This window comes from Vipera berus (assembly GCF_964194415.1).
Source record: "Vipera berus genome assembly, chromosome: 1".
NCBI classification, from domain to species: Eukaryota; Metazoa; Chordata; class Lepidosauria; order Squamata; family Viperidae; genus Vipera; species Vipera berus.
This window is the reverse complement of record NC_138202.1, coordinates 120,523,287-120,536,023: the sequence shown is the minus strand read 5'-3', so window position 1 is coordinate 120,536,023 and position 12,737 is coordinate 120,523,287. Positions and strand designations below refer to the sequence as shown.

Sequence of the window (12,737 nt, the reverse complement as noted above, 5' to 3'; positions counted from 1 at the left end):
CCCTGAGTCTTCGGAGAAGGGCGGGATATAAATGGAATTAAAATTAAAAAAAAATTTGGAAGAGAAACAACGCAAACCAACCAAAGAATAAAAGGGGAAATATTTCAGGAATGGTGGTGTGCTTCTTTAAAAAGATTGGCAACTTTTATGGTAACTGTACTGAATATAAATATTTAAAGGTACACAAAAAGTCTTAGTATAGAGGTATACATAAATACAATTATATAATAATTATATCAGAAGATATAATTATATAATAATGAAACAAAACAAGTTCAAGGCTTTTTTTCCTTTCTTTTTCCTTTCTTTCTAACTAGCAGCAGAAGCTTCTTATCAGTGATGCCACAAGTACTCTAAAAGTCAGGAACACTAGTAAAGTCAGCATTCAAACCACAATAACCCACTAGATGAACACTATATTATTCATAAATGCCATACTGAGTATATGTCATGTTCTCCATATAGGAAGACATTCCAGGAGGAAAAATTGAGACTGTGGAAGAAACGAGCAAAAACTGGCAATTACAACACTAAGCAACATTATGGAGAGCTTTCCAGTATCATTCAAGTTACATCATTCAGTCCTTGTGTTCACAGTTCAAGCAACCAGGAATCCAGAAACACCCAGCTATAGTTCTAAAGCATATATCCATCACCTACGATTCTGTAGTTTACAATCAAGAGAGATTCTAGTTGAATGTAATGAAGTATACAGCTAGCAATTCATTCAATCAATAAAAATATAGACAAGTGTATACAAGCATTCACTTCAAACAACCAATAAGAAACGAAACTTTCCAGAAACTAGATATAGGCTGTTCCTCCTCATCCCTTCTTCTTTTATATAGACGTAAACACCAATGATATGCTCATTCTTAGCAATCTGGCAAACACTTACCATCTCCATTGGCAAATTTAAGGGCAGCTGCATTGACAGCATGAATCTTCTCTGCCCGAATAGCCATGTCAGCCTCCATCAACTTATGCTTCTGAAGCAAGTCTTCTGCTTCCAACAGATGCTTCCCAGTTTCAGGGGAAGAAAGTTTTACCTGAAAAAATATAAAAAGAAACTGCATCTCCCTTTCTTTTAAACAACTAAGTAAGGAGTGGAGCCTTGAAGCCTTCCCCTCCCCCCCTTTTTTTTAGGAATAGCAGTTTAGGATGATCTTGGCAAAAAAGCAGGAACAGTCCATGTTTAAGAAAAATCATTTAGGGAAAGATAAATTTATGTTATGGGCACACAGTTGTCTCTTCCTATGGGTCTTATAACATGGCATTCTGAATCCTACTGGAGAAGACACTTGGGAAGACCAATTTGGATGGAGAAACAGAGGCTCTTGAAACAATGGAAATTGTACTCCCAAACTGTACTCCCATAGGATTACACCCCAAGGTTCTAAAGCAATTGGCAGACATGATCTCATAACCACTGAAGCATACCTTTCAAACATCCTGGAGCCCAAGGAACTACCAGATGACTGTAAAAGGGTGGATGTAGTTCCCATCTTTAAAAAAAAAGGGGGGGAGGATCCTGGAAACTACAAACTTATCACCTTGACATCATAACCAGTCATAACCAGAAGCCAACATGTGTTTGTCAAAAACAATTCATATCAGACAGGTGACAAAATTAGTAGACCACCAAAATGCTGTAGATATAAGGTACTTGGATTTCAGTAAGGCATTTGATACAGAAGACCACAACCTACTACTTGATAAGATAGAAAAATGTGGGATAGATAGCATCATCACCAGATGGATTTGTAACTGTCTGACCAACCGCACTCAACATGTGCGGTTAATGCAATTACGGATACAGAAGGATCTTGACAGACTTGAACACTGGGCACTATCTAACAAATTGAAATTCAGTGTAGAGAAAAGTAAGGTTCTACATTTAGGCAAGAAAAACCAAATGCACAGGTATAGAATAGGTGATACCTGGCTCAAAAGCTGTAACTGCAAGAGGAATCCTTGAATCCTAATGGACAGTCATCTAAATATGAGCCAGCAGTGTGCTGCAGCTGCCAAAACAGCCAACACAGTCCTAGGCTGCATTAACAGAGGATAGAATCAAGATCACATAAAGTGTTAATACCACTTTATAAGGTCTTGATAAGACCACAGTTGGAATATTGTATCCAGTTTTGGTCACCACAATATAAGAGATGTTCAGAATGTAGAAAGAGTGCAGGGAAGAGCAACAAATATGATTATGGGATTGGAGGCTAAAACATATGAAGAACAGTTACAGGAATTGGGTATGTGTCAGAACCCATATTCTAAGGGAATCCTTTCCTACCTTTAATTCTCTCTTTCTACACCTCTGAGTTCTGCCATGCTCCTAGGTTATTGCTCTGTTTTCCTCTATCACTACATTGTAACACTTTGCTGTTTCTGCATACTTCCTCTCTAAATTATCTTTCCCCTTGATGTCAGCTAGAAGGGGGGGGGGAGAAGAAGAAAGGAATGTGCCTCCAGCAACGGGTTTATTTCTGCTTTCAGAAGGGAAGGTGTGAAGAGCCAACAAAACATCGTTGCAACCCTGAGACAGCCTGGCATTATCTGCTCTTTCTCACAACGGACTTAACACCTGGGAATTGGCCCATTCGAACTGATTGGATGAACTTTGGGGTGGGGTTTGCTTGGGACACTTTTAACCTATTGATCTGAGCAGGAAACAATCAGATCCTGTCTATTATGCCTGCTATCAGCTTCTCCTAATAAAAGTTCCTTTTGGAAGAAACTGCTTCCATGAGTTCTGCTTTCTTAGGATGAGGTTTTGAAGTGGGCCCTGACATTATGTCTAGTTTAATAAAAAGGACTAGGGGTGACATGGTAGTAGTGTTCCAATATCTAAGGGGCTGCTACAAAGAAGAGGGGTGCTTCTCCAAAGTACCTGAAGGCAGGACAAGAAGCAATGGATGGAAACTAATCAAGGAGAGAAGCAACCTAGAACTAAGGAGAAATTTCCTGACAGTGAGAACAATTCATCAGTGGAACAACCTGCCTCCGGAAGTTGTAGATGTTCCAACACTGGAGGTTTTTAAGAAGAGACTGGACAGCCATTTGTCTGAAATGGGTTTCCTGCTTGAGCAGGGGATTTGACTAAAAGACCTCCAAGGTCCTTCCCAACTCTGTTATATCCTGTCAAATTATTAAAATATGCTCTACCTGATAGTACTTATGAACAACCTTTAGAAAGCACAGCAAGTTCAGAAGTAACCATGCAGCTGGTGAGTACTTTTTTGATAAGGTGCCTTAATCAAGAAGCATTTCAAAGTAGCTTTCTAAACACCTTATAAAATGTATTTTTAGGAAATGGCTAGCACAATCAATGCTGATGAAGTTGGTATCAGTCTGAGGTGTTGTTAGTTATGTTTTTTTAATCAGACTTTAAGTAGCCCGGTAAGATTCCTTACATGTATCAATAACTTAAATCACTGTTATAATCTGGCACCTTTTTTTGCACACACACACACACACACACACACACACACACACAAAAAGCTGAAAGAAACTGTTCCGGAGAGCCAAATTCTCCTCAGGCAGCCAGGTTGCAGAGCAGCAGAATACATCGCAGCGACAGACCTTCAGATGGCTCAAATCGAAGGAAATGCGATCCGTACAGGCTAATTTAAAAGTGGGAGGGTAAGAAGGGCCTAGTGTGAACAAGTTGCTTAGCAACCTGCTTAAACAGTCTCTGTAACTTTCAGCTCCCGGTGCCTTGCCTTTTTTGAGCTGGGAATTTGAAAAAAGGCTAAAAAGAAGGCAATAGAGTGCTATCAAGGAAAATTTATAGATATAGCCAGCAGACGTTTAGGGAACCTTTATTTTTCATACACTGTTCGAATTTTGTTTTAATGCCATGGTGATACACAATCAAATGTAGTCAGTCTTTTTTTTAATCCCAAAGCATCTGTTCATTAAATACAGTATAACAAAGTTTTGGATGATGGAATTATTTTTTATCTAAGGATAACTAATGATAACAGCTCTTAAATCTGTTGTTTTGTTTTATTTTTGCACAAAAAATGTATAATTTGCATTTGCATTCATTTACAAATAAAATATGTTGTTAAAATGTATTGGTGTTGAAATAATTAGTGCACATATATACCTAAAACCAGTTTATTGCATTTGGCAATTGTACTAAAAAAAATCTCATTGTCAACCAATATAATTCATTTAATTTGAAATCAAGTGAAAAATCGATTTAAATTATTTTATTAAAACAAATTAATGGCAATTCTTTTATAAGAAGATGCCTCAAACAAAATGAGTTTGACATGCCTGCTCTAGTTAGTTGAATGCTCCAAAATAAATTCTAGACCAGGCCTGTACATGCAGCCTACCAAGCACCCTTGGACAGAGCACACTTTTTTTAAAAAAAAAAGTAATAAAATCACCACCACTGCCCTGAAAGTCATGTTGCCTAGTGCCTCCATGGCCTACCATGACTCCAACACTGTAGATGCTCCTCTAGTCACCAAATCATTGATTAGCCCACCAGCATTCCTTTGCAGACCACAAAAATTTTTAATTTATCAGTGTGGGCCTTTCCCTTCTACAAGTTGCACAGACTTCTTCTACATTTTCCTCTTGCCTTTCTGAGTTAACTCCTTGGTCTGTCACTGAGCAAGAATTGACTTTGTAGGGAAGCATATTATCATTTGATGTATATTTAACATATGTTCTACCTTTATTTACCGATTATATAATATTTGTATGCAATCCACATGGTGAGGTTTGGGGCAACTTACAATATTTTTAAAATCATAAGATTAAAACATAAAAGCAGGGCTTTTTTTCTCATAGAATGCTCAGAATGGCGTTCCGGCACCCTTTTTTGCACACACACAAAAAAAGCTTTTGCACAAGCTATGCTACTCCCTCTATTGGCTTTCAAAAGCCTATTGGCTTTCAAAAGCCAATAGGAATTGCTGCTGAGCGTGCCAAAAGACCTGGCCAGCAAACGTTGCACTGGCAAGTTGTCTGCAGCGAAGGGCGAGTTGGCAGGAACTTTGCATCCCTCCCTGCTGCCCAACTACACCATCTCAACTAGGTAAGTAAGAGAGGACAAGGAGTGGGAGGTGGGTTCTGTGGAGTCCATGTGCACTCCTTCCTTGTGCTCACCCGTGTCAGCCAGGCTGGTGGCCTACCTGGTGCTGGACCTGTGCCACTGTCGCCTCGCCCTGCGTGCCTAAGTGGCCGCCCTGCATCGCCTGGCCCGCACTGCCTCCACCGCCCACCCTGCGCAGCCCCGCCATATAGAGCGGGCCCTGCTACTCCCACAGCATCAGCCGCGCCGGCTCCGGTCCTGGGGGACAGCCCGCCACCAACACCCCTCGCACCCGTGACCACAGCAGCGCTGCCCCCCCACCTCCTGCGCCCACCAAGATAAGAGTTCCGGCACCTTTTTTTTTTAGAAAAAAAGCACTGGTTATAATGCAGCACTTGAGCCTCTATCCCCATTTTCCAATTTATCTCCAGCAATCCACCAAGTCCTATCCAGGCCCCTCCTTACTTTCATCTCATCTATCCAGTCAATGCTATGCAGCATGTCCTGAAACAGCTGTTGCAGTGTCAGATTCATCTCCAGCCTCTGGCGCCGTGCTTGCAGCAGTTCCAAGAGGTACTCCCATAGTCGCAGGATACTGTCCTTGCGAGCATTGATGCGCTTGATGTCATGGTAATTCTCTACCTCCAGTTCTTTGGCCACCTCCTCTATGGCCTGCACCCGTTCTTTATAGGCAGCCGTGTCAGTTTCAATGGCTTCATGCTTCTTCTTTGCTGCCTCCACAGCTGGCAAATCATTTCCAAAGTTATCCTGTCCCAAGTAAAGACAGTTTTGTCAGCAATATCTTTCCTGCCTATTGTCACTCACGCGGAACATCACAGAATGGAATGCAAACGTAAAACAACACAGCACAGCTTTTGGTGCAAACACGGGGTCTTTAATGGCCTGCTAACTGCTTGTTTGTAACTATCAATTATGGGAAGTTGAAAGGGTGGGCAAATGGATGCCACTTTGCAGAGCCACCTTGACTCCAAATGTAGGGTTGAGGAGGTGCTGCAATGCAAAAAAGAAAGCAGGGCACCACTTCACTTTGTAAAGCTCCATTGAAGCAAACAACTCCATAACCTGACCTTTAATCTCCTTGGACGACAAGCGATGCTCCTGCTCTTGTCCGGAGAAGTAGTGAACCACAAAACTGCATCATATGTATGCAGGTCAATACTTTTTATCCAATAAAAATCTGTTTATTAGAATTATAATTTATGAAACATTTGGTAATTCATTCTATTTTCAGAATAACAAGTGATGCAAAAAATGGCAATACTGTACACAAATAGTACATTCAAAGTAGAAATGTACTATTTGTATACAATAGTACGAAATAGGAAAGCGGGGCATTTTCAAAGAACAAAGGATTCATGATATTTTGAAGAATCCATCGTACATACAACTCACATGAAACTCACATAGCCATGAATACACTGCTGGTGTAATTTGATCAAATCAAGTTACATTTTAATATTTGCTTGATTTTTAAGATAGCAAACAAACCAAATGATCCTTCCTCCTATTTTTCCCACAACAATCTTGTAAAGTGGACTGGGCTGAGAGTGTATGACTGAACCAATGTCACCCAGCTGGTTTTTCATGTCTAAGATGGGACTAGAAAACGTATCATGCACAACTCTCTAAAATTTTAGGTTTTGCACCTATTTCTGGATTTATCCTCCATCTAACTTCCACCAAAGTCTCTCCTGCTAACCCTCATTCAGAAAACGTCTTGCAAACACTCAGCACTTGTGAAAAATCATTTTACTTTATAGATTAGATATTGATTACTTGGAATATCCTGGTGAATGTATATACTTGATTCATGTACATATTATTCAATGGCAGATATTTGCTCACATGTACACAAAATTCCCCGCATGATTCAGGCCACACAGTGTTCTGAATGTAAGAAATAGTATTCCCCAAGATGACCAGTTTCATTCACATTTTGTCTTTCCATTAAAAAAAGATAGTTTCAAAATAATTATTTATTATTGAGATACCAAAGATCAAAACACATGTACTTCCCGGCTTTGGATTAAATGCTTTATGTACAGAAGGTTTTTCAGAAAGTATAATTACACACACTGCAAAGTCCCAGACAGTTCTTTACTACCTGTGCCACAAGGCGCTGATTTTCACTAAGCCAGGTCTCTCTCATTGCGGCCTTGCGATCAAAGCGTCGGGCAAGCTGCTCCAGCTTCTCTTGTCTTATTAGCTCATTTCTCAGTGCTAGTTCCCGCTCATGCTCTGCCTTTTCCAACTTCTTCCAGGCCTGTGCAAATAAGAATACTTTCTAAATAAACTACAGAAACGTCTGTAACTATTAGATAAATGTAAATCTGTTTAACACTGCACAATATCTTTCCCAATCTGCCATTTTAGTTTTCCTACAATGACACGTGATAATACAGAATGCAATCAGAACAGTATTAAGAGTTGGCATTTGTACTCTTTTTACAATTCAGAACTTTTCTTGGCCTGCTACATAAAATTCAAGAACTGAAGCTGTATTCGTCTACATGTAAACAAATGGCTTTTCCACTCTTCCAACCATCAAGCTGAGAATTAAGAAAGAGAAGGAGAAAAAACGTCACTGATTTAAGACTGTAACTGTATTAAAAGGCTGCATCTTAGATACCCGGTTGATGTCAGACACGAGTTTTCCTTCATGAGGAGTATACACTTTCTGATTGTTTGATCTCATTCTGGACTGGATGGTAAAAAGCAGAACTTCTAAGTTCCCCTTCTCTTGAAATCTAGAACAGACAAATACAAGAAAACATCTTTAGAGTTTGAAAGATCTCAGAGAAGAGTGATGTAATGCATGCAACCCTGTCACTGAGATACATTTTTCTGAATCAGGATTTCAACAAAATAATTACAAAGTAATACTGTATTTGAAGTATCTTTTCAGTGGACTAATTAAGTGTTTATTAAGGTGGCTTTTGCAATTTATACAATAGTAAGGAAGGAGAGAAAAAAGCTGGCTTTAAAATATTGGAATTCAATCCCTTTAGAGGCATTGGCTGAAATCCAAACCTACAGAAAACTCAGACAGAATTTCTGATCAGTTCTTTAGTAGGAAAGGGAATAAGCCGTAATTAGATCATGCTTCTTGTTCCATACTGAAATTGTTAATTTGCGGCAGAGAAAGCCTCTAACTGTATTTTTCATGATTTGCAGAAGGAGGGATCTCAGAAAACAGCATTATTAAGCATTCAGAGAAATCTGCATTTGTCACAATTTCTTCTTTTCACAGCAATTTCGTCTTTTCGCAAAAGGACAAGTACATTTGCCTTCCTTTGCTTTTAGTAAGCCAAATGGATTTTTGGGAACCCATTTTTCAGTCAGCTATGTTTAAAATATAGGTAGTCCTCAATTTACAACCATTTGTTTAACAACCAGAGTTAAAATGGCACTGAAAAAAATAACTTACAACAGGTCCTCTCACTCAAGACCGTTGCAGCAACCTCACAGTCGCACGATCAAAATTCAGGCAACTGGTTTCTGCTTACTTGAAGGATCACTCACAAGAAAGATATATTTCAGTTTGGAGAAGATGGATAGATTATATTCAGAATAAATATGGGACTAAAAAGTTCCACTTAGCTTATGAGTAGATTTTAGAGGGATATTGTTATTAATTTTAGTATTAGTATTGATTATATTTTTGTTTAAGTTATTATTATTATGTTTTTAATAATTTGAATGTATCTATGTTAAAGGGGAGTTAAAGCACATTATGAATTTGGTTAATTTTATAATGGATAATTTTATTTAGAATATGATTATTATATCTATAACACTGTATTCAGCTCTGGGAAGTGGGGGGGGGAAAGGGGGGTGGTTTGGGGTGGGTGGGTTTTGGGGATATGTATTGTAAAATTTTTTTGTAAAACTCTTTAATAAAATAAAAAAAATTCAGGCAACTGGCAATCAGCATGATGATTGCAACATTCCAGGGCCATGGGAATCACCCTCTGTGATCTTTCTAGCCGGCTTCCAAAAAACGGTCAATGGGGAAAGCTGGTTTTGTTTAACGACCACATGATTCACTTAACAACTGCAGTGATTCACTTAATAACCATGGGAAAAAAGGTTGTAAAATCAGGCACAATTTACTTAACAACCACCTAACTTAGCAACAGAAATTCTGGTCCCAGCTGTGGTCATAAGTCAGGGACTACTTATAGTATCCAGATTCCTCCCTTGTGGGATGCAGTTATGTGGAGAATTATTAGATGGTAGAGTGCCTCTTCTTCTTAAAGAAGTGCAGAGATTAGAGTACTGCTACTGTTTTCGTCAAAAGCAGTGTTAACAGAATCTGTCTATGAGACTTGATCCACCATCACAGCAACAATTGATTTGAGACACTAAATGGGAGGTTTCAGCAGTAACAGGCACTTATGGATTACTGTGCCTAAGATCTTGCACATTTGGGAATTTCTCACTGCTGCTAATCCAGGTGGGTAGTACAAATTCAGGGGTATTTGGGGCAATTCCACTAATATTTACTAAGAATTAGCTCTTACGTTATTCAGTGGCGTTGACTGTTATGTTAGTGTGTATCAGACTGCATTCTATGTAATGTATCTACCTCCTAAGGGTTCTATTTCTAAAGCTATACCTTTCTACACATTTTACTTTCTGGAAGAAACTAATATTAGGTGTCATTTGGTTCTTCACAAATTGTTACTTAACATCTTTGGAGGGAATGGAAGAGACCTTTTCCATTCATTATCTTGAAATATTAAATCAGATGATTTATTTCACCTGATTTTATATCAACATTCTTCAAATTCATTCAGTTTGGAAACAAGAAAAAAGATTGCAGCCTGCAAGATATCTTTTTTCTCCTTCAAGCCATCTCCTCACTCTTATTCATTACATCATCAATAACATGATGTGCTAATGGTTAACACTTCTGAAAGCCTCAGATCGTAGCCAAAAGAGTCACAATGAAGATAGGCATAATTTTTGCATCTCTCTTTCTTCCAGGTGAAATTGCTTACTTGGGTGGTTTTTCTACTGTGCGATATGTACTGAAGTACTGGAGCTGCTGCTGCACGCCTGCCAGAGAATTAGCAAACTTGCGGCTGTTGAGATTGGTAATGGTCTGTTCTATCCACATCAGCAGGTCTGAAGCCAATCCACTGTATTTATCAATCATCTTCTCAGTCTCCATTGCATGGTCCATTACCTGAGGGTGGGGGGGGGGAGGAAAACCCAAACAACTCATACTGCGGCTCATTTGGCACCTGCTGCTGATATTGAAAATATGTTAAGTAAGACCTTTATGAACTTCCAGATCCTGCAGATGGAAATTTTCCACAAGTCTGACTTCATCACATTAGAAATTCTGCAGGGCACGCAAGGGTGTCAAGCCAGATTAAGAACCACCAGCTTTAAGGCTCTAAAAGGAAATCTTTGACAGCTTTCATACTGGCAGCATTGTACCAAATGTTGATTTGTTGAACAAGAATGATCATGCCCATATTCCATTCTCCAGTTCATACATTTGTACATTAATTTAGATACAAATATATGCACACATTCCATAAGGCAGACTTTCCTTATGTGGTATCCCTGTAGTTCAATTGAGATATTTCCTATAATTTCCCAAATTATGGGTCATCCACCTTCTAATCCTGCAGATTTAATTGCTTCAGCCTCCTGCTACATATTGGTGAACAGGAACCAATGAAATATTGAGTTAGTTGTAAAAATAATAGAGTATGCATGTATATTATGTATACATATATACATACATAAAGTCCATAGCACTACGATGTAACCTGGTTTCTAGAGATTGAAGCAATGAAGTCCTGTAAAAATAATAAAGGATACAAAAAAAAAACAAACTAATAAGTCCATAGTACTATAATGTAACCTGGTGGAGACTGAAAACAGCGTAAGGTGGCAGCCAATTTTCCAAATAAGGGCTGTATTGATAATAGCCACAGCAATACTATTGACCAGGCTTCTAACAAACAGTATATAGGGGTTGTTGTTTTTTGTTTTAAATGTAATTGTGGACATGCATCATGAAAATAGACATGGGCTACAAAAAAGCCATGAATTTCCAGCCTACTACTGCTTCCTTATCATCTACCTTTGCTCAGATGACAGAAGGAATGCTATGAAACAATTCTAGAATATTAAAAATTATGTTGCTCAAGAGTTATATGGCTGTGTTCTTACCTTTCCAACTCTTTTCCCTTCCACAGCAAGCACCTTCATTTTCGAAAAGTAGTGATAGAAAGCAACCACATAAGTGATAATGGATTTCTCATCTGGATTCTCTGTAAAAACATCTGAGCAGCAAGAGAAAATTATTTGTTTGAAAGCAGAACCTGACAGCAGATAAGAGTTTGGTCTGAACTATGTTGGAGAGATTATATTTTGGAGAGAGCTATACAATCAACGGTGTTCACCATGGGATCACCTTTTTGATTTCAAAGTACAAAAACAACAGAAGGCATGGGAGTATAACTAGGCTAATAAAAACTTGCTTTCTAGCATGAACATTATTTATTTATTGGAGAATAATATAGAGAACAGCCCCTGGTAAAAAGTGCAAATGATTACATTATTAATTATAATGAAAAGATATTTTTAAAAGACTTAAAGTAGCAGCATACATTACTGTACTGAATACCAGGACATGAATTTATTAAATAGGCATGGTAGGTGAAATTTGCATAATGTAAGCATTACATACTGTAAATTAACTAGAGTATGCAATATTACACGTACTCCTTGACTTACAACAGTTCATTTAGCAATTGTTCAGTTACAACTGCACTGAAAAATGTGACTTAATCATTTTTCAGACTTACGACCATTGCAGCATTCCCATGGCCACATGATCAAAATTCAAATGCTTTACAACTGATTCATATTTATGACAGTTGCAGTGTCCCAGGATCATGTGATCACCTTTTGTGACCTTCTGACAAGCAAAGTCAGTGGGGAATCCAGATTCGCTTAACAACTGTGTTACCAACTTAACAACTGCAGTGATTCATTAACAACTGTGGCAAGAAAGGTCGTAAAATGGGGAAAAATTCACTTAACTGTCTTACTTAGCAACAGAAATTTTGGGCTCAATTGTGGTCATAGGTTGAGGACTATGTGTAGTTGCTGGAGGCCCGTATTTTTCCTCAGTAATGAAGCAGAAGCAATTTGCACATACTCAAAGTAAAAGTTGTTAATGTTGGGGGCAGGATTATCATCAAAACTGGATCAGAGATTAGCTATCAATGAATACGGGATTAGAGAAATGTATGACTGATCATAAATTAGCTATTTAACTATTAGTTGTAAATTCTATCTTGCTAATCTGATAATTACTTATATGTATAGATAAATTCAATATGAGAGTTTTTCTACCTTAAGAATTTTCTTTTTTATTATACCTACAAATCAGTAAAGCTTGGATTTGTTCCCTTTATTGAACTGAATTGGGAAGTTCAGCCATGCTATGTTGAAGGATCATGAATCTTTTTGAGCATGTGAATAAAAAGTACGTGGGTACAATCACAAAATGGCTGAGTCACATTATTGTGGGAAGACATGATGTGCTTAACCACAGTGCTCTGAATAAACTACGATAAGCAAAGTCCACACAACACACTAAACCATAAGTCATGGCTTATGAACC

The 12,737-nt window shown here is 38.4% G+C and overlaps 1 protein-coding gene across 4 annotated transcripts in view; it reads right to left on the bottom strand.

Annotated features, from left to right (window-relative positions):
- Positions 1 to 12,737, bottom strand: part of SPTB (spectrin beta, erythrocytic) — a 132,998-nt gene that overhangs the window by 58,548 nt on the left and 61,713 nt on the right. For all 4 annotated transcript variants that reach the window (XM_081330966.1, XM_081330963.1, XM_081330964.1 and 1 more), the window contains 6 exons: positions 11,276 to 11,388; positions 10,087 to 10,274; positions 7,713 to 7,830; positions 7,188 to 7,346; positions 5,528 to 5,830; positions 899 to 1,049 (listed from right to left, as the gene is read on the bottom strand). In XM_081330966.1, coding sequence (XP_081187092.1) covers positions 899 to 1,049; positions 5,528 to 5,830; positions 7,188 to 7,346; positions 7,713 to 7,830; positions 10,087 to 10,274; positions 11,276 to 11,388 — 1,032 coding nt within the window. The remainder of the gene's footprint in view (positions 1 to 898; positions 1,050 to 5,527; positions 5,831 to 7,187; positions 7,347 to 7,712; positions 7,831 to 10,086; positions 10,275 to 11,275; positions 11,389 to 12,737) is intronic.